General features: G+C 38.2%; 2 protein-coding genes across 4 annotated transcripts; one reads left to right on the top strand and one right to left on the bottom strand.

Annotated features, from left to right (window-relative positions):
- Positions 1–801: 801 nt before the first annotated feature.
- Positions 802–11,160, bottom strand: cpsf4 (cleavage and polyadenylation specific factor 4). Of its 3 annotated transcripts, NM_001007932.1 has the most exons (9): positions 10,984–11,160; positions 10,556–10,812; positions 7,126–7,176; positions 5,181–5,333; positions 4,635–4,730; positions 4,452–4,545; positions 3,707–3,779; positions 3,452–3,622; positions 802–1,216 (listed from the first exon to the last, which is right to left on the bottom strand). In NM_001007932.1, exons 2-9 carry the CDS (start codon positions 10,656–10,658, stop codon positions 1,148–1,150), a joined length of 810 nt encoding a protein of 269 aa, NP_001007933.1. In that variant the 5' UTR covers positions 10,659–10,812; positions 10,984–11,160; the 3' UTR covers positions 802–1,147. The 3 variants fall into 3 exon arrangements, with proteins under 3 accessions (NP_001007933.1, XP_012825776.1, XP_012825775.1); XM_012970322.3 differs by lacking the exon at positions 10,984–11,160 and having other exon boundaries at positions 10,504–10,740; XM_012970321.2 differs by lacking the exon at positions 10,984–11,160 and having other exon boundaries at positions 4,452–4,575; positions 10,556–10,732.
- ptcd1 (pentatricopeptide repeat domain 1) lies at positions 10,779–27,354 on the top strand. The gene is made up of 9 exons (XM_002931521.5): positions 10,779–10,867; positions 14,297–14,778; positions 15,447–15,587; positions 17,266–17,484; positions 21,607–21,708; positions 23,248–23,940; positions 24,875–24,991; positions 25,881–26,063; positions 27,102–27,354. The coding sequence occupies exons 2-9, from the start codon at positions 14,341–14,343 to the stop codon at positions 27,264–27,266; spliced, it is 2,058 nt and encodes a 685-aa protein (XP_002931567.1). The 5' UTR covers positions 10,779–10,867; positions 14,297–14,340; the 3' UTR covers positions 27,267–27,354.
- The last annotated feature ends 279 nt before the right edge of the window (positions 27,355–27,633 follow it).

Genomic DNA, 27,633 nt, shown 5'->3' on the forward strand with positions numbered 1-27,633 from the left:
CCTTAGTTACTTTGCCCTGTTCCCTTCCACTTTTTGCTTGGGGCAAAGGAATAAAGGAGTGGCTCATATTTACACCAAGAAGTGCTGGAGAACATCGAATCTACATTCTGTGGCACTCTGAGCCTATTATCCATAGAATGTAGTGTATATATGGAGTCAGAAGGAGCATGTCTGCTAACATAATGGGGTAATAAAGGTACAGTCTTATGAAAAAGTTTGGGAACCTCTCTTTCTCTTTGGAGTTTTGTTTATCATTGGCTGAGCTTTTAAAGTAGCAACTTCCTTTTAATATATAACATGCCTTATGAAAACAGTAGTATTTCAGCAGTGACATTAAGTTTATTGGATTAACAGAAAATATGCATCTTAACAAAATTAGACAGGTGCATAAATTTGGGTACCCTAACAAAGATATTACATCAATACTTAGTTGAGCCTCCTTTTGCAAATGTAACAGCCTCTACACACCTCCTATAGCCTTTGATTAGCAAAATTACAAGGGTACCAAATTTTTGCACAGCCAGTTTTTCACATTTGATTTAACTTCATACAACTTAATACTGCTTCACTAAAAATCTTTGTTCAGAAAGCATCCCAGTACTCAGATGTTCCTGGGAAATGAAGACATGCCACTGTTACCGTTTTTGTTGAAAGTGGCGTAAATTATTATGCAGACTGAGAGGGGTTCCCAAACTTTTTCATATGACTATTTTGTTTTCAATCAAACTTGACCCATTTTTTTCTAAAATAATAGGTAACACTGGTTAGTTCATTAGAAGTCTATTAAGATACAGTAATCAGTTTCCAGTCATCACTAAAATAGATTTTATTAACAATGTTAAGTTCAAGAGAACTGTTGGCATTTGATCTAATCTGTACAAAAGTTATATTAAAGAAATAAAAAGAAATAAAAATACATTTACATTTTTTTATTTAAAAAAATAGTTACTGGCAAAAACTTTCACTTTGCCAAACAGTTCTTGGCAGGAGAAGATTCCAATAAACTGCTCAGAGTAAATAGCAGAAAATATCCCAATATTTACTTAAGAACAAGGAAAAGTCTCCAGCATCTTGATGTCAAAATTAAAAAGGAAACGTCTGTCCACTGCGTCCTTACAAGAATTATGTCCATACCCCAAACCACTTGTCACTGCCCACTCAAGAAAGCCAAGTGACCTTTTGTACATCTGTTGGCATAATGTCCTTTCTCACCACACTGCAATAAGAAAGAAAAAGAAACATTTAATACCAAAATTAACTACTTGAATATAGATTAAGTGCAGTGGCACTCTGAGCTTTGTACCAATTTTTTTCTTAGGGTGTAACCCAGTTATCCCCAACCAGTGGCTCCTGAGCAACATGTTGCTCCGAAACCCCTTGGATGTTGCTCCCAGTGGCTTTAAAGCAGGTGCTTATTTTTGAATTATTGGCTTGGAGGCAAGTTTTAGTTGCATAAAAACAGATGTACTGACAAACAGAACACCCTGTAGGCTTCCAGTTCATATAGGGGCTACCAAACATCCAATAACAATTTTTATTTGGAATCCCAGGAACATGTCTTATGCTTGTGTTGCTCCCCAACTCTTTTTACATTTGAATGTGGCTCACGGGTAAAAAAGGTTGGGGATCAACAAGTATAGGTATGGGATTAGTTATCCGGAAACCCTTTATCCAGAAAGCTACAAATTACAGGAAGGCCATCTCTCATAGACTCCATTTAAATCTAATTCTCTGTAATTATAAAACAGTACCTTGTACTTGATCTTAACGAAGATATAATTAATTCATATTGGTGGCAAAATAATCCTATTGGGTTTATTTAATGTTTAAATACATTTTTAGTAGATTTAAGGTGTGGAGATCCAAATTACAGAAAGACCCCTTATCTGGTCACAAGAATTCTGGATAACAGGTCCCGTTTATGTACAAATTATCAGCAATTATTTCTTTGGACAGCAAATGTGTATGTTCTACAGGTATGGGACCCCTTATCCTAAAATCCAATATCCTGAATTACAGGATGGCAACTAAGCCAATATTATTATTATTATTATTATTATTGTTTAGCCAATATTATTGGCTAAACAAACCTACTATGTTTATTTAATGTTTACATGATTTTTAGAAGGCTTAAAGGGCATGTCAACCCCAAAAATAATTTTTTGCATAATGAAAGAAACCATAATAATTCTAAGCAACTTTCCAATATGAAATAATTAAAAATTTGTAGCGCTTTAAAAATGTTATTTGTAAATATAATTGCTATTGAAAGCTGCATTTGCTGAACTTCTGGTTGTTACAGTTTAAACAATGTTGCAAAGGTCTTGCTTCTCCAGCAAGTCAGGTCTGTCAGTCTGCTGGCTTGTGTTACAATGTTTCAACAGTCAGAGCCACCAGAGCAGAGAATAGAAAAGGACAGGCAAACACTGCTTCTAATAGCAATTATAAATACAAATAACTCAAAAACCATTACAAACATGTAATAAATGTATATTGCAAAGGTGCTTAGAATTTTGGTTTGTTTTATTAGGCAAAAAATTACATTTTGCGTTGCCTTGTCCTTTAAGGTAAGGTAATTCAAATTACAGAAAGATCCCTTATCAGAAAACCCCAGGTCCCAAGCATTGCTGATAATAGATTCTATACCTGTAGTATTTCACTACAGGTATAGAATCTGGAAAGTCACATACACTATTATATCTCATATGTGACTGTCTGGCAATTCAGATAAATGGTCTTTACCTAGACAATGTATCAGATTTAGTCTCTTGAAGGTTTTATTGTACTGATTTTAATATTTTTATGTATTTGTATAAATGCATATTATTTGAGGTGCTCTTTTCTTTATATTAGTAGTTTCCCTTCTTGCCCTGTTAGTACAACCATCTATAAATATAGTACCTGCCACTGTTTTAGCTACTGCTCCAATTGAATTTTTTAAATTTATGTGCATTTTACTTCTTAGCTATATATTTTTATGTGCTAATTATAGATGCAAGTATGACATTTCTGCTCATATTTGTTTTTAGGGGTTAGTTCTCTTTGCCGAAGTTATAGACATTCAATTAATGTATAACAGCCTCTAAAATGGTTGGATGCCCACTTTCCCACAAGAAAATTCAAAGAATTTCCTCTCTTTTGTGAATCTTTTCAAAAATTCGCAATTTTTTCTGCGAAACGGGACAGATTCACTTATCACTAGTCATGTGATCACTGCATCAGTGATTAGAGCTGTGCTTTAAAAAAAAAAGCAAGTGCAATGCCCCTGCATATCTCAGGCTTACCCCCTGTGTTAACACAAATCATTTATCTGGGCTTAGATTTCAGAAGCTTTCAATGGTGAACTTTTCAACAGAGCAAATGCTTTGAAAGGCAGAATGATTCTTTAAAAAAAACAATTCTATTATTTTAAAGATCATAGATAAAGATCATACATTAGATAAATTCTGACCTTATAGCAGGTAACTTGGTCCAGTGGCCTAGGTCCCCGGTTCCCCTGGTTGCCACTTTGTGACTGCATGACACCGATTGTCTGTGGGGAACGTTGTTGGCTGACAGGAGAGTTTTGGCTTGTTAGCTGAATGAGTGAGGATGACCTTTGTAACACCTGGTTATTATTTTGCTGGAGATAAAAAATAAACCTGTAAGAACTCTTAAACCATAATTTTGCATAGTGTAAGTTTGCAAAGTGTAAATAGACAAATACCTTCTGTTGAGTCTGTGTTTGCTGGGGTAGAGGCGGCTGTTCTGTGGTTCCCATAGGTAATTCAAAACGTGGACTGCAGAATTATATTAAGAAAACAGTAAGTCTAATTCCCTCATAACCCCCATAAAAGTTTGATAATATTTCCAGCATAATCTCTTTTTAAAGGGGTATTATAATGAAGACACTCATTAATAAGCTTTAACAATCACTTGCTAGTGTTCAGGCAACACTAGCAAATCTATGGTTGTCTTCATCATATATAACTTTGTCCATTAAAGGGACACTAACACTTCTGGTATGTCCCCATTTTTCCTATACAAAGTTTTGGGGCCAAATACAAAAAAGCAGTGGAGTTAGATTGCTGACAGTTTACTCCTATGGAAACACAACATAGTAAGGCAATACTAAAAGTTTATCTATAAATCATTTGAGCTTTTTTTTTTTCTAGGGGATATCATAAAAAGCTCTTATCCCAGTCCCTCCCTCACAAATACAGAACTGCTGACCACAGGCAGCAATGTATTTTATGGGGCAGACACAGATATCTGTGCTTTGTTTTGGAGTGCACAGACCTGTGCAAATTCTGTTAATTCCCTACCCTTCACTATTTGACACAAACATTTTCTAAATATAATCTATAAAATGTTATTTGGGAAGAACACAAATTCAGCAGGTATGAATACCACATGTCTGGAAAGTCACTAAATGAGTACATGTGAAGAAGATGGAAAATAAATGTACTCACTGCATGAATTTACAGTTAGGGCCTTCGATACAGAATCCCACCAAGTAATTGACACAAATTACTCTTCGAGTATGCCGGTGCCTACAGAGGGGCCCTGAAAAGACATAATATAAATTAAGGGCCACTGACATTCCTTTGTACAATATAAAATGGCAAAGATTTTATAAGGTCCTATAATCTTACCGTGCTTACAGAAGCCCCTGTCATACCATGGGCAGTCTTTTATCTTTGATTCCGGGTCAATATGCAAAAATGGGCACTCTTTGTTACTGCACTCACCTAACAAATACAAACAAAAAATAATTCAACTAATATGCTGTAATTATCAAACTAGCTATCTGGTTGAAAACAATCAAAAAGCATTCATAATTCTTACTTCAAATATATATATTTAGCACAAGCTCTGATCATTGAATTTATGAAAAAGTGGGTGCACTAATCCTTAAAAAAAATTTAGAAAGGGGTCTTGTTAAGAATCGTTCAGATTTTCTGGATTGTGCTGGCCATATCCCCTAACATACACCACACTGCCCAGTAGCTTTGTGTAAAGGGTTAATAATATAAGCCAATACATGCACCACTGGTTATGGAAGAAAAAAGAACAAAAAGAAATAAATTAAACATTAACTTTTTAATATAAAAAAGAGTGAGGTACTGACCACCACAGGTATAACCTTTAAAAATAGACTTTAATGCCAATAAAACCTATTAAATAATACAATCACTTACCAAACTTGGAGTAGAAGTAGCACTCTGGCATTTTAGTCATATCATACTCGTGCAAAAATTCACACTGGTCTCCCTTCTTGCAAAGGCCTCGTAACCAATGTTTACAGACCACTGTCTTCTCCCCACTGATATGTCTAAACGGACACATTCCGCCTGCACAGATAAGACAGATAGTTTAAAAAAGTGAAATATATTATTCTCTCTCTACCTATGTACATTGGTGATGCACCGAATCCATAATTTTCAAAAACTGGCAGAATACCCACAAAAACTGGGACCCTAATTTGCAATTTAAAATAATGCTTTTATTTGTCCAAGGATCGAACTCTGGAAATGGTGCATCCCTAATATAAAAGAAATAAAGAGAGATAAAGTGATTTTGTATATTATATTTCTTTAATTCTTTATAATAGCATATATTTTGCAATCTATTGTAGGGCATCCAAAAGAACAACATTTTGGGGGATTATTTATTATCACTGGAGACAAACACCTACAAGTTAGAAAGCAAAAGCAAAGATCAGCTTGGTATGGGCAACATCACCAGTGATGTTTATCTCCAATGTTAATAAATACACCCCTGTGCTGTACTTCATGCTAAGTGTCTGTGGACAATAATTTAAAGGGGAACTCCACCCAAACACAACTTAAATGATGTACTTTTCAAAAAGTGTAAGCAATTTTGCAATATAAATCAATTAAAAGATATGCAGCCTTTTCATGATTTTTAATGTAATAATATGGTTTTAAACTGTTCTAAGCCTAGCCCCTGTTCTCCTCCTTATCTGGATCACTACTTTGAGATTCAAATAAAATATAACAGTAGTCTACTGCCTCAGCCTGCATCCTCCAAATCCCAAAATTCCTTGCAGACATCATGTCAATAAGGAAAGAAACATTATAGTGCAATGAATTGTGGGTTATGTAGTTCCTGCTTGATGTCTGTAAGCTGTGGAGAATTTGTATAATCAATGTTTTAGTCCCTCCTGCAAGGATTTCAAATGATGCAGAAAGAGAAGAACTATTTTGCGGATAGATTTCAGCACATAAAAATTGTATTTATTCATGGTTTTTGAAGGAACAGATTACAATGATAGGTATATTACAGATTTCTGTGTTGTTTGGGGCTCTTTAACAAATTGTATAAACAAATAAAAGAGCAGTCCTATAATGGCACCTATCTCTGTTGTTGAGGGGTCCTAGGATTGTCAGTAGGTTTTCATTCTCCTTTACATTTCTAACTCTCTTCCTCAGCCCGGTGCTCCTGTTTGTAAACAATGCATGGGTCTCAGAAGCTATCTAACACTGCATTGCAAAGTCTTGCTAGTATGTTAAAAGGCTCCCCTTATGCTTAGCTGAACTTGCACAGTACAGTAAAAATCTTCACTATTTTGTGCATGTGCAATTAAGAAGTTCGGAAAGAGCGTTTGGAAATACTAGTAAAACAGCAGCACAGTAGTGATGTGTGGGTCGACTTTTTGTATTTTTCAAATATAAGACTGATGTCCTGTGGTGATTAGTCACCCGTGGTAAAACTCTGCTGCCGCAGGGGACTAATCTCCCCAAAATGCCTTTCCGCACATACACATCGCTAAGTCATCCAAAGTTTCCTTTGTGAGGAAACTTTCGGGGGACTTAGTGATGCGTATGCCTTCCCACTGGCTATTCACGTTATTGCCAGTGGGAAGGCATAAACATTGCTAAGTCTCTCTAATACTTGCTAAGTATTTCTGGTAGATTAGTTGCCGTGGTAGCAGGCGACTAGTCTCCCCATGGAGAGGCCCTAAGCATTAAGCTGCCAACAGCAATAAATCCGCAAATAATTTTGATTGGTTGCTATGGGTGATGACACAAATGTAATTTCTCCCCTATGTTAGTAAATCACACCCATGTCTCGATTTACAGCATAAATACTATGGAGTTATGTTCATTTCCAGTGATTTACCTTTTCCACAGGCCGATTTCAGAAAAAACTCACAAACAGCAGCCCCAGACTCTGCAAAAGACATTTTTAGTTATTAAAAAAGAGTGCAAAATAAATAAGCCCTTAGCCTCATTACTACCAATATGTGTTTATAGAAATTTGTCTTGTTAACCAGTAACTATAACATGAATACAGACTGCATATACCTATTTATTGTCATTACAAATCTGTAAATTTACAGGGGTATTACTATATTTTAAAATAAAATTAAAAAAAACTGTTACCACTACTACTGCAATAAAATCAAATATTCACATTAGGGTAATGGTGCTGCTGCATTTTATGCGTTTTACAGACATGCTTTAAGAAATTCAAATGCTCTGCTATTAAAATGTGCCATTGTCCTTACATACACTTGGTTTTCTTTTTTTATTTCTGAGGTTTAGGTCTACTACTCTCCATAGAATAAGCAATAAATATAAAAAACTAACAACAAAATAAATTTTCTGTTGGGCTGCTGGTTGTTGCTGACCCTGGCACCACAATAATTCAAAGACCACAAAAAAAAAGATGACATGCCCATTGTCTTAAGCTGGCCATACACGCACCAATGTATGGTGGATTGACGAGATGACCAATATCACAAAAGTCTTAGATATCGGGCCATCGCGTTTGTAAGGTTCCTGACCGCCGATCTTAGATTTAGTAATCCGTGGGAGCCCTCCTACCAGGACAAAGGCGTATACGGGGACAAGAACGACACAACTCCAATGGTAGTTCAAACTTGTCCAGTTTATTCTTAAGTGATCATAGAATTTATACCCCTTGTGTACTTGCAGAAACAAAAGGATCATTATAAAATAAAGATGGAGTAGAACCTCATTATCTTCAGGGATGGCCTTCAAACATGGCTCATACGGGACAGGAATTTAAAGGAGGACACAAGGAGTAGAAAAGGCGTTATTGCACAGATAAGATTAAGTTGTTTTTAAACCATGTATTTCGTAAGGTGCAAGCTGTGCAAGGGTACTATTTGGGAAAAACAACTATTATGGGATGTTCAAGCCTTGCTGGTTGCGGTTACAAAATGGAGATACATTTCTAAAATAGAGTATGATATGCTAAGCATCAAAGTATCAAAATACATGCATATATGGATATATGACTATATGACTATATGAATATGAGAATATAGGATATTATATAAAACCTTACAGCGTTGATCGGGCGCAGTTGAAGGCGCCCAAGCAAAAGCTGAATTTAGGGCTGAATGGTCAGAGAGGAGTAGAATGCCTATTGTTTCTACTGCCACATCCGACGAATTAGCCCTGAACGTCATTGGAGGGTATGAACAATTTTTCGTGAGACCAATGGTCACAGGAAAGATTGTAATTGTTACGTGTATAGCCAGCTTTAGAATGTCAGTTTTTTACACTGTTTTGAAACAGAGGTGATGCAACACAGGGAGAGCTGTGAAATTCTGTCACCAAAGCAGTTGTACTGGAAGATACATTAGACCAGGGGTGGGCAAACTACGGCCCGCAGGCCACGTCCGGCCCGTTGGTCCTTTTAATCTGGCTTGCCGACTCTGGAAGTCTCATGACGCGAGGCGTCTGACAAGTGGAAACGGTGTAATGCTGGCCCGGCCCGTCTGTAAGTCAATGTGGCCCCTGAGCCAAAAAGTTTGCCCAACCCTGCATTAGACAGTTTCAAAAGAGGGTTGGATGCCTTCTTAGAAAGTGAGAAAATCTAGGGTTACAGTACTCTTAGAAGTTGATTTAGGAACTAGTCCAATTGCCCTTCAAAGTCAGGAAGGAATTTTACCCTGCTGAGGAAAACTGGAGATAGCTTCAGATGTTTATTTTTTTGTTTGCGATCCTCTGGATCAATGTTCAATTCTGTTATAATATCACCCCGATCACAGTGCTACCTATACTGGATAGGGAAAAATGTACTGCTCAAACTGGTATATTACGTCTGCTTCTCATAGTAACCTTGCAAGACAACTTCAGGCTAGTACGCAATGCATATGTTTTCCCACCAGTTATTTACATTAATGCTGATGGGAAGAGAGCTTTGGACGTTTTGTTGCTCGAACTGGAGAAGAGTATGTGCAGGTGGCAATACGTCCCATATGCCATTGCCTAATGTAAGATTGCAAGCTACAAAACACAACCTGCTTGTCACACCTTATAGGCAGCATAAGATTCACAAGAAGGACCAGCCATGTACACAATTGCCTGGGTTGGCAAGTACTCCAGCATCCTGTTCTGTACTAAAATCTGTTATTACACTATAAATGTTGATGGAAAGTTGCTACTTTCCGAAGCTCTCATATGCCTTTGGTTGATTTCTAGGTCTAATTTATTGAAAGCTTTAAAGGAGACATAAAGGATAACCACAAAACCTCTAATCTTGTAGGCAATTATGGTGCTGGTTTCACTTTGGACTAAAAATTAATACTATCTGTAAAAATGGTCCTTTTTTGGAGCTCCCTATAGACCGTCTCCTAATGCTCCCTGCCAGAAGCACAGTAGGATAGTGATAGCCAATCACAGCCCTGCAGTCACACAGGCAAAGACAGGCTTCAGTTCCCTATCAGGTCAGCCTAGCTGCTGATTGGTTCCTATCCTACAGTACAGTGTGCCCCCTCAATTCATTGGCACAATATTGTTTTTAACACAACATGTCCCCCTGGTTATTAGATCCCATGACCCACTTTGCATGTGCCTGTGTGAGTGTGTGTGAACTGGTCAGCATAGTCAAACCTACATAATTCAGCTTATTTATGCAACTTGTTACTTTTACATTTGCAAGCAGCTTGTATGTTATAGATACCTCTATAGGACAGATAGTGCATGTTTCTCTCTCTGGGAGTATATCAGATATAAGGAAGATAACAGTAGTTATGGTTTTTATTTCAAAGCCAATTGACTGTGTGTTACAAAACCACGTGACTGACATACAGGGAAACCAGGGACTGACAGGCGCGGAAAAGTCTCACACAATTTGCTATTAAAATCGCTGTCATTATCCTAGATAAAGGGGTACGTTGACTTTGGGCAGATATTTTTTCAGACCCTGGCTTGCGTCCCGTCCTTTTTAAAATACCTATAACCTGCTTTCACAGCAGGATAACGTCCAACCTGCGGCCATCCATTTGTTGACTTAAAACTCACAGCTATCCCTGAGAGCTGTAAATTACTAACAGCTAAAAGACCCCCAAGTAAGATTTCACTTCTCTGAAGAACAAGACAAAAAAGAAACCAGGTCCCACTATTCAGTTTCTAATGCATAAAGTCACGTGTAGGTCGCTGCCTCATGCCCAAAGAGTCGGATTTAGATCACACTATCCACTCTTTAAAAAAACATCATAGGGCTAAGAGAAGGGATCATTACCCGGTTTAAAAGCCCACCCCGGTAATGGGAGGGATCAGGCCCCGGTACTCACTGTCCATGCCCGGGAAAGGGAGGGGTTGAGCCCCCAGCTGTTGTTCCACGGCCAGTTCCAGATCGAACCGGATATGATCCACACAAGCAATTAACTCCTGCATCGTTATCGTTACCGGTACCGAGTCCGACACCAACACCAAATATCAGCATCAGACTCATCCAGCAGAACGCCGAACGATGGATTTCTCAACCTAGAGCAGGGCACTCTGGGAAAGAACCAATGCAAAGCACGTCGGGAGGAGGCGGGGCTGAAAGCTGTGGGTGGAAAAAAAAAAAGATTAAAATCGAAACGTGAGAGCGATGTTGGATAGTAAGTTAATAAGTTGGATGTTATTTGTATAAAGCAATTTAGAAATGTTCGTTATGGTACATTTACTGATCAGAATTGTGTATAGAAAGGCAATACTACGGAGTAAGGTGTCTCACAAAGGATAGAGGACGAATATTTTGAAACTTGTTAGGATGTCGGATTACAGACAGTACGATTGTAAATGCAATATGTAATGTGAAATGTATGCTTTTTAGCGCAGTAGTCTTTGCTTAGTCCATGTGTTTTAATAGGGAAATCTGTGTGTCTCTGTCAGTATCTCCCAGCAGTGCCAGGAAACCCCGGCAATGTGACATATTGGCAGTGCTCTCAGCAATACAGGCATGTGTAGCTAAAGGTTACAGGGCCCTAAAGCAAAAACATTCTGCCCGTCCTTCGCTTTAGCAATAATGAAACTTTTCATAATCATATTTTGAAACTGTCTATCTGTCAGTATTACAAAGGAATCTCTATACAGTCCGCAGCTGCTGGGTCCACTTTCTAGATATGACACTGGAGAATACAGAATAGGGAAATCTATATATACCCGTCGCTATAACGTATTACTACTTCTTACATAGTATTTTGGCATTAGGGAATTATTAACAAAAAAAGGGTTAGTTTTTCTTAAATCTGCTAATGAAATTTGGCTTGTGTCCCAAGCACTGTCCCAAAGTTGGAGGGGGGTCACACTTTTTTCCCCCTAACAAGTTCCTATTGTGAAAATACTTATTTTGGCAATAGGAATTTGTTAATTAGAGGTCAACAAACAAGCATTCGCTTTAAAGGAGCAGAATATATCCCCAGCAAGAGTCCAGTAAATAGGCCAAAAATATCCTTTGCCTTCTATTTTAATTAAGAAATATCTATAGTTTTGCAGTTTCTTGCATTATATATGGCAAACTCTGGAACTGAAAGCTCCTTGATTTTCCAGCTTCCTAGTTCTTCTAAGCAATTGTGGGGTGAGAAGATAGTAAAACAGTTTACTAGTCCACAGATAACTCATTTTTCTAGGAGAAGGGTATATTTGTTTATGCAGCGGTCATTTTCTCTTTTTAAATGAGGACTAACTCTCCCACAAGCAAAAGCCCCATAGCCTACCCTTAATTAACCCCATTCCTGCTCACTCCCGGCAGAGTCTGTTAGAAAAGTGCCCATTTTTCTGTGAGGAAGTTGCAGGGAGGGGGGCCAATTGAGGCCAGGCAATGAGGGGCTTTTTCCTGTGGGGGGGTTTAGTTCACCTTTAAACAAATTCTTTATCCCTAGTCACTAACAGGACTGAGGGCCTCATTGCTTACCTTTGTGCTTGAACTATCATAAAGGAAACCCCACTTTTTGAGTTTGCTAATTCATTCTGGGTTTTGGGTGGAAAAATCTCAGCAATTGATGTTATTTCCCCTAATGGGTTTTTGTAACAAATGAAAATTTACAGAAGTTAGGGAAAGTTCAGGGAAAATTATGGAAATTGCAGAGCTTTTTGCGCCCAAAACCTAGCAAATGTTAAAAAATCCCATTGCTCCGTACGTGAACAAAATTTCTGTGCGACTTGGGTGGCATGCTGCCCTAGGCCTGAGTCTTTGTGGCCTCACCACATATCTGGGCCTGATTGGGGTTTCCTTTATGGTTGCTTGGGTTTTCATAAATCTGGATCTTGTAACAACAGGATGAAATTTCTAGTTCCATTTACAAACAGATGCATTATTTTTGTAGTGCTTTGATGGTAGAGATTACAAAGAGTTACAAAGAGATTACAGTAGAGTTACAAAGCCTCTTGTTTCTTGCATAGTTAATAAACTCTTTTTTTACCCAATAGTGAGCACTGCAGTGCTTGCAACGGGGAGGTAAACTATAAATCCACGGGGTGGATTCTTGGCCTACGCTACTAAAATCTTTTGGTTGTGCCTGTACCCAAAGCTACTGTGTCAAGCAGTTTTGCAACAAATTCTGCTGTGTGTGCCAGCACTTGGCCCGACACAGTGGCTTCGGGTGCAGGCACAACCAAAAGCTTTTTGCTTTTTTTTGTGGATTCTCGACCTGCATTTATCCACAGGCTTAGAATCCATCCCATCTATCATGTTATTGTCCTTGCATGTTATTTATAATTTTGCCTTAAAAGTATTTGACCAATGTTTGTACATTCCCTATCTGACCACCCATGTTCCTCTATGAGGGGGGCTGCCATATTTGTGCAGCAGTAGTCCATTCGCATTAGGAGCTGTAACTTACAGGTTCAGAAGGGACAGTCAGGTTGGCAAAACAGTCAGGTTTAGGGACTTCAAGTAACAATTACTTACAAAAGCAGCCCTATCAGCAAAAAATGGTCAACATGACCTATAGGTAAGTTTTAACGTACATCCATATTTAGAAAAGTATTTTTTTTGGTGTCAGTATCACTTTAAAGAGATATATCTTTATGCAAACTGCATTTTAAATGTGACTTTTATTTTTTCTGTGCTTCACGTTTCTAGTTAAGCTCCCTGTTGCAATCACTGCAGTGCTAACTGTTAGGTAACAAAAGAGTTTATTAACTATGCAAAAAACTACTCCATTTAGAAGCTTGAAGAAGTTGAGTTTACTTTCATGTTTTTCCAGTTATATCAGAGGGAGCAGCTACTGTCTGATAACATAACTTTATTCAGTAACTTAATTATAACCCCACCTCTAGTGATGAGTGAATGTGTCCCGTTTTGCTTCACCAAAAAATTCGTGAAACATTGAAAAAATTTGCAAAACGGCATACAAATTCTCAAAATGTGAAAAATTCTAAATATGAAAAATAGTGCGTAAAAAAAAACTGTCACACATAAAAAAATTACATGCGCAACAATTTTTTTGATTCATGGCAAATTTTTCTGTGGCAATTTTTTTGTGCCCATTTCTCATAAAAATCCACGAAAGGCAGAAATTCGTAGTGAATCCATGCCTGGGGAAAAATTTTGCTCATCACTACCTACCTCCATTGTACTCTGTCTGATTCTTGTTCAGATGCTTGCTAGGTGATTGTTGCTTCAAAACACAGCAGTCTGCAACTCAACAGTTGCATTTCAATTCAAACACTATTTATTTGGCTAATATTAATATGTTTTAATATTATTAAACATATGTATGTTGCTTGACCTGATGTATCCATTACAAATTTTTGTCATTAAATTTTAAATAATTGAAAACCATATATTTATCTTTAAAAAAACAATACACTAAACCATTACACACCCACACTAGTTCTTGCATTAATATATTCTAAGCTCATTGAGGTCATAATGAGGAGAAATTTTAGGGGGCTATTGAAATGAACTTTGCTTTATATTTGGTTCTACAAAAACAACAATCTCTTCTAGCAGTTTTGTGCTAACCATTTTAATAGATAAAAACAAAAATAAATGAAAAATATTTGCAAAAAACACTTTCCAAAATATATTTTGTTCTTTGCAGCTCCATTGGGAATTTCTCAACCAGTTTTAAGTGGCTAAGTTATCATGCGGCTTCTACAACACCTTACTCGTTACTTGTCTGCTCGCTCTGCTTGTCAGACACAGCTTGTTTGCGGAAAGATATTGGCAGCTAAAGACTTGTCCTCTTCTATTCATTGGTTCATTGGCAAGCAGCACAAAAGGTATTTTACCTCTGCAATCTCACTAAGTCAAATATCAAGTAGACAGAGAACTTTTGTCCTATCCAGAGAAAATAATAACACAAACCCAGATGTGCACAGTATGGAAGATGAAACTTTTGGGACCTTGGCTGAAAAATATTCATCTAGGACTTTTTTCAAGAAAACGTCTCCTGAGCTTCAAAAATTAGGACATGAAGAAGATAATGATGGAGAAGAGCCCAATTATCCTATAAGGTGGAGACAAAGGAATACTCCTTACTGGTACTTTTTAAAGTGCAAAGCAAAAATCAAAGAAGACAAGGTAAGATGTTTATACATATAATGGTTTCTATTTATTAAAAATAGAGTTTGATTTTGTCAAGGTGTTTGCATAATATTTATTCGCAGCATGTTGGCATATAAAAGTGAAATCGTTTTTAAAGAACATGTCATTTGCCATTTTGATTCTGTAAACAAACATATTACTACACAGTACCCTGAATAGAACTGGTGATGTGCTGTGTCACAATTACGATGTCCAGGGAAAAATGCATTTTGGGTAAAACACAATAATTGAGTCTGGAATTGCATATTGCAACCGCAGTCATAACTTAAGGATTTGCACCATTACTTCACTTGTGGGTGTTTCGGTGGTTCCAATGAAAGAAAAGTGAACTCTTGCACTTATCCATTTTTTGAGCCTGTGGGCTAATCCGCTGGATTGACCAGTGTGTGAACATGTAATGCACAATGAGTGCAACCTAACAAACCTGATAAACTTTTAATCCAACTAAGTAGACTGTGCTTCTGATTTTTAATTGTGCATGTTGTACTATATTTGTGGATGCAAGTGCAACTGCATCATCCAGCAAGCTGATGAAATTAGTCCACAGCTAAAGTGCCAATATACAAGAATTTTTAAACATGTTTTAAAGTAGCTATTTTGTTTTAAAGAATTTTGTGTAATGTTTCCTTTATTTTTATATTCAGCTTGCTGAAGCACTGGAATTGTTTGAAGTTAAAATGCTACAAGAGGAGAGACTACAGCCAGATGAAAGTAATTACACTATTTTAATTGGAGGCTGTGGGAGAGCCGGTTATGTGAAGAAAGCATTTCGCTTATACGCAGATGTAGGTAGTTTCAGCAGTCCTTACAAAAAATATTTTTATATGTCTATCTCTTTAATTCAGTCTTAATTATTACTGACATTTACTTACTTCTGAATTTCATGTCGGCGTAGGCTGCAAATTGAAGCTACTTGTAACAAAATATGTTTTCCTATTGTAAAGCCAGTGTCACAAAGTTGTTTTTTGATTATCAATGTCTTCTCAAGGAGACTCATGGTACAGAAACCATGGAATTCTCCATGTTTGGTGCATGGAAAACATGTTTCCCTATTTAGCAATAATTTATTGGAAAGTCATCAAACAATGTCTTAAAACCTTCCATCACAGTATTTCTCACTATATTCCACACATGCCTAATTTATTATATGCTTATAATTATCCTGTTTACTGATACGTTTACACCATCAATAGGCCAGTGCCACCCTGGGTGGATTCTCAACCTTTGGACAAACTTAGGCCTAGAATCTGCCCCTATGCTCAGAAAAGCTTATTTATGTTCCTGCACCTGGAGGCTTTGCGTGTGCCCAGGTGCAGGTACACTGAGTGGAATTTGTTGCAAATGCAGTTTTGCACCAAATTCCACCGAGTGTGACTGTACCTGTATACTGATTGTGAGGATATTGATCTAGGAAGTAATTTTACAAACATTTATATTGCTTTTAGTTCTGCACAATGTGCATTTTCTGTTCTGGTGGGGAAAAAGGACAGATAAATTCTGATACCACCCACAATGTGTGCCCATTGACAGGAGTGGAAGCTACCTGTTTTTTTTGCCAAATCTGCCCGTGTGCTGTGACAGGTGTATTTCACTTCTGCCAATGCTTACACATATGGGACAGTTTGGGCCTGTATTTGCCTTTATTATTTTCTTTGCCAGTGTCTGAAGCTAATGCCACAAGGTAGAGCTGGGCGGTATGACCAAAAATTTATATCACGGTATTTTTCAAAATTATATCGGTATCACGGTATTTGACGGTATTTTTTTTTCCAATTAACATTGGTGGCCAGGGCCCCTAAATTTTGCTATTGAGACAATTAGTATTTAATCCACAGAGAACAAAGTTGAAAATATATGGAAAGGCTCGTGTTGGTACAATTCCTCAGAGGTTCTAAATCGGTATATGAAGCACTGCTTCATGCAGTTCTGTTCTTGGAATGTGCAATTTTGGGAGGTTTGTACCAGTGAGGCGCCAGTAGAGGGAGCATGTGACCAGCTAAGCAGGAAGCTTTCCCCCCACTTTCCCCTTATAATTACGATTATTATTTATAAGCACCCCCCCCATACAGCCCCCCATACAGCAAGTTGGCCAGCGCTGCGGCCAGCGATGCATCCCGTGCCGCTTCTGTTGGCGCTTTGGGTTGCGCCCCGTGCGTACGTGACGTCACGTACGCACGGGGCGCCCGTGCGTACTGACGTCATGTACGCACGGGGCGCCCGTGCGTACTGACGTAATGTACGCACGGGGCGCAACCCGATCATCACCGGTAAGGGGGTATTTCAAAAATGAATATCGTTTTTTAAAAAAAAAACGGTATTCGGTATTTTACGGTATACCGCCCAGCACTACCACAAGGGGCAGTTTTTTCAGTGTATATGTTTTGTAGCTTTGTGACATGGTTAGGTGTGATTATGAACATGCAGCTAATATTCTATCTGAATGGAATTGTTGTCCTATTTTAGATGAAAAAACGAGGTTTGGTGCCCACTGATGCGACTTACACAGCTTTGTTCAATGCGTGTGCAGAGTCACCATGGAAAGAGTCAGGTTTACAGCAGGCCTTAAAATTGCGACAAGAACTGAAGGCCAAGAACATCCGGCTAAATCTGGTCACATATCAAAGTTTGTTGAAAGTTTGTGCTCTCTGCTCTGACCTCCAGAACAGCATGGAGATATTCAAGGTAAAGGGGCATGAAAAGAACTAGATATTTCTTTTATATTGTGTAGCAATGCCAGAATGAAGAAATTCTTGCAAACGCAATTGAGCCCAAGGCCTACTGCACCACATGTTTACCTGCCAAACGATACTACAGAGCTACAGCCTGTCTCTACTCCAGACCCACAAATGCAACTATCCCAGAAAGGTGAGGAGGAACCCTCACTGCTCAAAGTGCTCAGAGATATACAGGAAATCCAGGCATGTCTCACACTGCTGAATGAAACTCTTTGTATAGATTTGTCACTACTAAAGCAAGGCTTACAAACTATATAGGAATATACAAACGCCCTAGAAATACGGGTATCTAATACAGAAGATGCCCTGCAACCACTACAGCAGACGGTGGGGCAATTACAACAGCAGATAATTCGGAAGAATCACCTGCACAGATCCAATATATGAATAGTGGGCCTCCTGGAAAAAGAGGAAGAAATGCCAGAGAAATGGGTAAAGGTCTGGCTCACCTCTATTCTACAAGCAGAGATCTTCTCACCATTCTTTGATGTAGAAAGGGCCCATCAAGAGCCTGCAAGGCCTCTAGCCCCTGGGAGCACCCCCTGGACCGCTATTATAAAGCTTCTCAATTACAAGGACTGGGATGTGGCCCTGGCAGCAATGTAAAAAAAGGCCCCCTTGTTGATACATAGAGAAACAGTGGTCTCTTAGGAAGACCCAGATCAGAAATGCAAGAGCTGTTACTTAGTTCTTATGCATAACTCCCCTTAAAGGACAAGGAAATACATACTATAGTAATGCTGGACAAAATTCTAAGCAGATTTACAATATACCATTATTACAAATTCTTAGTAACATAGTAAGGTAGGATGAAAAAACATGTACGTCCATCACGTTCAACCGTAATGCCTATATATAACCTGCCTAACTTCTAGTTGATCCAGAGGAAGGCAAACCCCATCTGAAGCCTCTCTAATTTGCCGCAGAGAGGAAAAAATTCCTTCCTGACTCCAAGATGGCAATCGGACCAGTCCCTGGATCAACTTGTACTGTATTCCCTCACTTGCTAAGAATCCATCCACTCCCTTCTTAAAGCTATATAATGTAGTAGCCCGTACGACTGATTCAGGGAGGGAATTCCACTACTTCACAGCTTACCAGTTTAGTTGCCCTTCTCTGGACCCTCTCTAATTCAATAATGTTCCGTTTGAGCACTGGAGACCAAAACTGAACAGCATATTCTAGATGGGGCCTTACCAGCACTCTGTAAAGGGGAAAAATACCCTCCTCCCGTGAATCTATACCCCTTTTAATACAGCTCAGAACCTTGTTTGCCCTTGCAGCTGCTGCCTGGCATTGCTTGCTACAGCCAAGTTTATTATCTACAAGGACTCCAAGGTCCTTCTCCATTATGGATTTGCCTATTGCAGTCCCATTAAGGGTATAAGTGGCTTGCATATTTTTACATCCCAGGTGCATGACCTTACATTTATCCACATTAAATCTCATCTGCCACTTAGCCACCCAGATTGCCAGTTTGTCAAGATCCTGCTGCTAGGATGCCGCATTCTGGATAGAATTGACAGGTCTGCAGAGTTTTGTGTCATCTGCAAACACTGATACGTTACTTATAATACCCTCCTCTAAGTACTTAATGAACAATTTAAACAAAAGTGGACCCAGCAAAGAACCCTGAGGGACCCCACTGAGAACCTTACTCCAAGTAGAAATGTACCATTAACAACCACCCTCTGTACCCGATCCTGTAGCCCAGGGGGCTCAAACTCAATTTACCTGGGGGCCGCAGGAGGCAAAGTCAGGATGAGGCTGGGCCGCATAAGGGATTTCACAAAAAATTGGCTTTCAAGGAATAATGCAAGGCACGGCGGGCGGGAGCTGCTGATTGCGGAAATGACGTTATGTCATCATAACAGTTATTATGGGAAGACGTTCTGTGTGCACAATTAGCTCCTTAGCAGCTAATTGTGCACACAGAACGTCTTCCCATAATAACTGTTATGGTGGCATAACGTCATTTCCGCAATCAGCAGCTCCCGCCCGCCGTGCCTTGCATTATCCCTTGAATCGCAATAAAAATCGCGATCCATTCATTGCTTTTAAGAAGGCGTTGGTGCGGGCCACAAAATACTGTACCGAGGGCCGCAAGTTTGAGACCCCTGCTGTAGCCAGTTTTCAATTCATGTGCAAACGGCTTCACTAAGTCCAATAGACCTTAGTTTAGAAAGCAGTCGTTTGTGGGGAACGGTATCAAATGCTTTGGCAAAATCCAAATAGATTATATCTACTGCATCCCCACTGTCCAGCTTCTTACTTAAGCTCATCATAAAAAGCAATTAAATTGGTCTGATATGACCTGTCCTTCATAAAGCCATTCTGATTACTGCTCATAATGCCATTCTCCAGTAGATAATTTTGTATGTGATCCCTTAACAAGCCTTCAAATAACTTGCCCACCACGGATGTCAAACTTACAGGCCTATAATTGCCAGGCTGAGATCTTACTCCCTTTTTAAATATAGGAATGACAATCGCCTTCTTCCAATCCCTAGGTACCATACCTGATGAAAGCGAGTCTGAGAATATCAGAAACAGAGGCCACTGTAAAACTGACCCTAGCTCTCTCAGTACCCGAGGGTGTATTCCAGTGTTTTTCAACCTTTTTTGGGCAAAGGCACACTTGTTTCATGAAAAAAATCACGAGGCACACCACCATTAGAAAATGTTAAAAAATTTAACTCTGTGCCTATATTGACTATATATAAAGTAATTCTCTTGAATAGGAATCAAATAAACACAAAGAAAGTATTTTCCGGGACATTTTCTCCACAAACCCACCCACCCACTGATTTTGAATTTTTTTTTTTATACACACAAAAATTTTATATTATATATATATTATTATTAATTGTTTTCTTACATGTCAGGCTGCGGCATCCAGGGGTGTCCCGGGATTGTCCTCCGGTGGGGAGTAGGGCGGCTGTGCATGGGCCTGGCCCCTGGTGGATCTGGTCTGTCGGGGCAGGGCCTGGGCAGTTGCTCCCCCCGGTCGGGTTGTGCCAGGGCAGGATAGTGCTGCCTCTCCTCTCTGGTTGCTCCGCCCTCCTGGATCCGATGCCGGATGACGTTTTCCGGGCATCATGGAGCCAGGAAGTGGAAGGTGTCCCAGAGGGGACCGGGGGAGTCTTGTCTTCACCTACGGCACACCAGGCAACAGCGGTTGAAAAACGCTGGTGTTTTCTATCTGGCCCAGGTGCCTTGTTTACATTTATATTGTGTAACCCTTTAAGTACCATATCCTGTGTCAACCACTGTGTAGTTGGAGCTCAGTGGTTTTAAGGTTTGTTTTATAAATGTAATTGCAGTTGAAAGCAGTGTCTGTTTACATTCTCTGCACTGCTGGCTCTAAGGGCTCTGGTACACGGGGAGATTAGTCGCCCGCGGCAAAACTCCCTGCTCGTGGGCGACTAATCTCCCCGAGTTGCCTTCCCCCTCCCCTCGCGAGTCTTTTTCGGCGATTTGCGCAAAATCGCGCCGCCGCGTCGGGATGGCAGGGGGAAGGCAACTCGGGGAGATTAGTCGCCCGCGAGCAGGGAGTTTTGCCGCGGGCGACTAATCTCCCCGTGTACCAGAGCCCTAAGGGTGAAGACATACAGAGCTACTAGTAGCTGCTACATTTCACAGCTGCTTGTCTATTTTAGTAGCTGTAACAAGTAGCTGTTACTAGTAGCTCAGTGTGTCTTCGCCCTAATTCCTAAAACAATGTAGAAAGCTAGCTGATAAAAGCTAATTAAAAGGAGGAAAATATGACTCCTGTTACAACTCCTTTAATTGCAATTAAAAAATAACTTTAAAACCATAAAGAATTTGTGAATACTGTATGTTAAAGAGTTGCTTAGAATTTTCTTTTACTATGCAAAAAACGGTTTTTAGGAGGAGAAACCTTTTACAGTCAGTTGCAAAGTAGGTTATTTTATTTTTTCCAGAATCCCTAAACTTACTGCAGTCTTCTCATCCCTTATAAATAATTTTTTGCATTGAATTAGGAAAAAGCTTTGATGTGTGTTGCAGAATCAATCTCACTAAAGATTAAATTTTTTATGTTTTTCAGGAAATTGTACAAGAAGGACACATTGTTACTAAGGATACATTCAATATCTTACTAATGAGCTGCATTAAGAACAAAGATATTGGCTTCCGCTACACACTGCAGGTACATCTTTGCTATGACTTTTAACAAAGAAATGCTGGTGATGCCACAGATATTAAGATGACTGAATGAGACATTCAATATGTTCATATGCATACGTATGTTTTATTTCCTTTAGTATCCCCATTTTTCAGTTTCATTGATATCAGAAAGGCTTTTTAAAATAAACTAAAAATTTCTGCTTTCTGGTGGGAGCTTCTTCCTGCAGATAAAATTACAACTCTATAAAGGAATTCTGAATTCCAGTGGTACAGTATCATAATAAAAAGCAGAAATAGAGCAGAAATTTTTAATCCGTCACAAAAGATCAGTTCAGATCTTTTATTGTCATCTCAACCGCAAAAGAAACTTACTCAGCTGGAAGAAATTCAGGTCCCAAATAAAAAAAAGATAATACCCAACACCTTATTTAAGGAGTGAATACAGTGTACAAAAACGAAAAAAAGAAAAGACAACACATATTACAGCAAAAAAGTGAATAAGACAGCAGTGCAGTGTGCAAATCAATGCAATTAAATTTTCCAGTATGTTATCATAGTACATAATGAATAACTATATTCTAATTCTGTTTCAATTTTATACAACAACACCCTTGTGTGTTATTATACAGGTATGGGATCCATTATCCGGAAACCGGTTATCCAGAAAGTTCCGAATTACGGAAAGGCCATCTCCCATACACTCCATTATAAGCAAATAATTCTAATTTTTAAAAATTAAAAAATTTCCTTTTTCTCTGTAATAATAAAACAGCAGCTTGTATTTGATCCCAATTAAGATACAATTAATCCTTATTGGAAGCAAAACAAGCCTATTGGGTTTGTTTAATGTTTAAATAATCTTTTAGTAGACTTAAGGTATAGAGATCCAAATTATGGAAAGATCCCTTGTCCGGAAAACTCCAGGTATTCTGGATAATAGGTCCCATACCTGTAATGAAGTGCATATATTACTGTGCAAATGTAGATGCAAGAAAAGGTGATGTACAAATTCCCATGTGCATGAGGAACAAAACTGTTGTACAACCTAGTTGATCAAGCACAGATATTGCGATATTATTTTCCAGATAGCAATATAACAAAAAGATTATTAAAATAATGTAAAGGATCAGCCACAATGCTTGATACCTTTGTAGAACAACATGATTTAAAAATATCTTGAATTAATGGGAGAGTCATTCCAACAACCTCTCCTGCTGTTCTCACAATCTTTTGCAGCACTATAATTTCCATGCCACACAGGGATAGAATTTGGCAGTACACTCTCTATAACTCCTCATTTTACTCTCTTTTTTTTAACTCTTTTTTTTACACTCTTTTTAACACTTTTATTAACCATTTTTTTTTATAACTGATGACATCACTGAGCAGAATATTTATTGTCATTGTGTTTATATAATACAACAAACATATTTAATTCACTAAAACTGAGAAAAAATATGTAGCTGCAGGGTTGATGTCCAGCCTTTTTAATTTAGATATCTGAATAGATAGAAAAGAGATTTTATTTAAATTGCTAAGCTTTCTTGTTTTACTTAAGCAGGTATGGAGGCAAATGTTACGTCTTGGGATAAAGCCTGACAATAGTACTTACAACTTGCTTCTTCGGGCTACTAGAGATTGTGGTATCGGAGACTCCGCTGAGGCTTCAGCCTTGTTGTTATCTTCTAAGGAGCCAACACCACTTAGGTTAAAAGCTAAGACAGGCAAACATATTCATGGGATGAAGAAAAAAGCGAATACAAGTGAGCTGGATGTAGAGATGTTGGAAAAGCAGCTGTTTCTTAGTAAATCTACACAGCTTAGGATATCTGACAGTGATGGAGTGGATACGCAGGAAAATGCTAAAGGAGTTAACACAATTTCTCATCCTCCTAGAAGCCAAGAGATATGTGACTCATTGATATTAACCTCTTCTGCTTCCTTGCACCTTCCAAACCTTTTAGATGAGCCTGCAAACACGAACGTGATTGTCTCCTTAGGTAGTGTCTTTACTCCTTCTGATAGGCTTGCGTTGATTGGTGGAATGGAGGGGATCATACAGAAGATGCATAATGACAAGGTGTTTCCAACTATAAAAACCTTCACACTGTTAGCAGAAATAATACAACCTGACTGCAAGAGAGAATCTGCTTTGTTTAACATCATGGATTCTGCCAATGTTAAAGCAGACGTGACATTTTTTAACACTTTAATTAGAAAGAGAAGCAAATTGATAAACCTGCATTCTGCAAAGGTAATCAAAGAAAACCCCTGAATAAATCATATGGATAGTCTGTTATTTAAACCAGTGTCTTGCATTATTAGAGTTCAGAGAACTTAAGATCTTTTAATGCTATAATGCTAGTGTTATTATTGGAGGCATTTTTGTTGTGAAAGAAGTTAATTATTTTGCTGCTTACTCTTTAGAACAGCAGTTAAAAGATTGTTAATTTACCCACAAACGATCAATATATTTAAAAAATATTATGCTTTCTTTAAACTTCTGTATTGTAGCAAATAATTATAAATGGGTAAAATCGGTTGCTATAGGTTTCCCGTGGTAAGGTTTGCTACATAGTAAAACCTCTTAGCTGGTTAGCAGCTGCCTTATAGCTGCATTTCACACCATTTTGTCCTGGTCTGCATGGTTCTAACTAACCATGTAGAGGGCTAATTGCAATTATTATTGTACTTTATATATTAAGATTCTCTGTTAAGGAGGGCTGAACATACTTTTTGCCTGTTGTTTTAATCACAAAAATACCTATGTTTTTTGTTATTTAAGATAAACAGCACAAGCTGTGAAATTAAGCTACTCCATTTTTGGTCCTTGTGAGGTACATAATTAGTTCCCAGTGCAGAGCTAATCCCCCTGTATAATGGACTACTGTCAACAAAACAGTTACAATAAAGGAACAATAGAGGTGGTATAGTGCTAATCTAATTGTCTACAACGTAAGGACCAAACATGGAGTAGCTTCAATGTCTTTGTTTGCCTGGTTTATCTGAGGAAATAGCTAAACCCACAGATTTTAGTGAAACAAAAAGTATGTTTTGCACAAGCCCTATTTATTGAACTCATATTGAACAAGGGGAGTATAGTGGTCCTTTATAAGTACATTTATCATTAATAATTTCTCTACTGTTATGTATAATACATTAGTGATACACTGTATTTCTGCTTACAGGAACTACTGCCTATTTTGGCACAAAAAGGAATATCTCCAAATATTCAAACCTTCTGTGGTTTGGCAATTTCATGTCACAATGCAGAAGAGGGACTTAAGCTGCTCGAAGACATGACGGTACGGACAGATATTTACTTCTCAATTGGATGTCTATTTTTTACCTTAGGAAAAACCATACTGTAGCTAAATTTACTTCTGCTGTGAGAGTGTGCAAAACCAGTAGTAATCCAGTGCTTGTTCTAGTACAACTTTATAAAGAAAACTTATACAAGATTTTCATCATTATATTATTTATGTTTTTTACCTTTAAATTATGTTTTAGTGTGTTAAAGTAATGAGCTTTTTAATTTTTTTTTCTATGCAGTTTAAATTAATTTTCCTTTATATTTCATGCCGGAATAGAAGCATTCATTTAAAGGTGAAGGAAAGGCTAATCTCAATCTGCGGGCATACCTTCAGTTCTCTCAATAGTGCCCTTTGGTCCCCCCATATTTCTCAAGTTCAGATAATCAGAAGAAAAAAAAAACGCTGAGCTCTGTAAAGAAAGTTCCCATAGTGCCTCGCTCCTGCACCAAGACCGCTGTACTGCTTCTAGCTGATTGGCTCACATCACAGATTCCTAAGGGGGGGAGGACGTTCTTAGCATTCTTGAGGGAGAAGGAGCAGGAGAGGGGAGAGAGGAGAGAGCTAAATGTCTCTGGCACAGAAAAACAAAGAGACAACAAATCCTGTTTCTTTTGACAGAGAACTCAGTGCAGCGTTTCTGTAAGTGCTTATGGCTGTACTAACATAGACCTTTCTGATAAAGCTTACTTAGTTTTTACCTTTCCTTCTCCTTTAAAATGTGTAACGTATATTAAAAAGTTGCTTAGAATTGAAAGTGGGTTAAAGCAGTTGTAGCTCAATGCAATTCCTGAATATTTATTAGCCCAATAAAAATCAAAAGCTTTTTTTTCTTGACGTAATGGGGAATATTAATTTAATACAGAACTATATGTGTTCTCAGAATTCTGGTGTTATCCCTAACACCTATATATACAGCACACTGATTAGTGCAGCTGTGAAGCGCTTGGATTATGCCTACTTGTTAGACATCCTGCGTGACATGAAGAAGAGGAATGTGGCACCTAATGAAGTAATTATCCATCAGCTGGAGTTTGCCTCCCAATATCCACCAAACTATGACAAGGTAGGTGATACCCTACATGCTGAGAGGAAAATTTGTTTGAAACATTTTGTGTGGCAAAAGTCACTGTAAAAAATGCCCATAGGCGCCAATGTTTTTTGCGTTGAAAAAGTTGCCACAAAAAAACACCTATTGACACCCAACGTGTTTCTCAAGCAAAACAGGACATTAGTTTATTGCTACACAAGACATACCTTTGCATAGCCTTAAAAGACAGGAAGGTAGGGCCCCGCTCCAAAAATCTGGAGACATAATGCGCTTTAAGTAGTACTCACATGGTTGTACATTTAATGTTTTTGAACGTAGCTTATCTTATACAAGCAGTAGAAACTTAGAAACACTGCAGAACTATGGATACTATTGATGGTCCTTAAAAAGTTCCTCCTTATTATCCTTATTGGCTTGAAGCCATTTTTTATTACATTTAATTACTGACTTCAATTAGTCATCTCTACAAAACATTTACCATTTACAAAAAAGGGAAAGTTCTGCTCACCACTAAATTTTAAACCATTAAGCGGTGGTGCAATGAGGCTATCAAAATATTTTTTTATATTTAATTATGAAATTTCACCTAGGGCTAGTCATGATTTTCATTTCCCAGGGTGTCACAGCCATGCAGCTCCCAGTAGATATTAGAATAGCACTCAATAGTAAAAAAAAAAAAGTCCAGCTTGGGGCTCCTCCAGTTACATGGGAGTAGGAGAAACAGGCTACCTGAAAGCAGTGTATAATGTATAGCACTCTGTTTATTCCATGTCAATTTCTAGGAAAAGTTTATAGGGATATTTTTTCTAAGGGCCGTGACAGATGGGGAGATTAGTCGCCCACGACAAATCTCCCTTGTCATGGGCGACTAATCTCCCTGAAATTGACCAAGTCAGTGCTTTGCACTATCTAGTTTATTGTAAAAGTCTAGTACTGCATATGTAGTTAGCTTCTGGTTATTATTTCTGGTAACTGAATAAAAGAGACGAAATGCTGAATGCCATATAATCTGTAGCAGCTTTCATTTATTATTTTAAATCATTTTTTTTACAGTACAAAAGTAAGGATGTGTTTCTGGAAAAGATTGATGGTTTCCGTGGTTATTACAATCGCTGGCTGAATTGGATGGCTGCGCAAGAAACTTCTCACCCTTGGAAGAAATACAGATATAAATCCAAATCTAAAGAGAATTCCTCACAGATCAGTGGAGATGAATAGCTTATTAAAACAGTTTAAAATTATGAAGTTCAATTTGTTACTGTAAAAATTGTATAGTTGTGAATAAAGTCAGTCATGTTGCACCTCAGAAAACCTGTAAACACGGTTTAATATTTTAATAGAAATTCCAGAATTTCTGCTTATTTGCCCTTGCCACTAGATGAGTAGAAGGCAATGAATGGATGTGAATTTTCCTTATTGTGCTTCCTTTTTCTGAAATATGTACAGGTATGAGACCTTAGTTGGGATCAAGTACAAGGCACTGTTTTATTATTACAGAGAAAAAGGGAAATTTAAAAAAAGTGAATTATTTGCTTATAATGGAGTCTATGGGAGTTGGCCTCTCCGTAATTCTGAACTTTCTGGA

Source organism: Xenopus tropicalis, chromosome 9 (genome assembly GCF_000004195.4).
Source record: "Xenopus tropicalis strain Nigerian chromosome 9, UCB_Xtro_10.0, whole genome shotgun sequence".
Lineage (NCBI taxonomy): Eukaryota > Metazoa > Chordata > Amphibia > Anura > Pipidae > Xenopus > Xenopus tropicalis.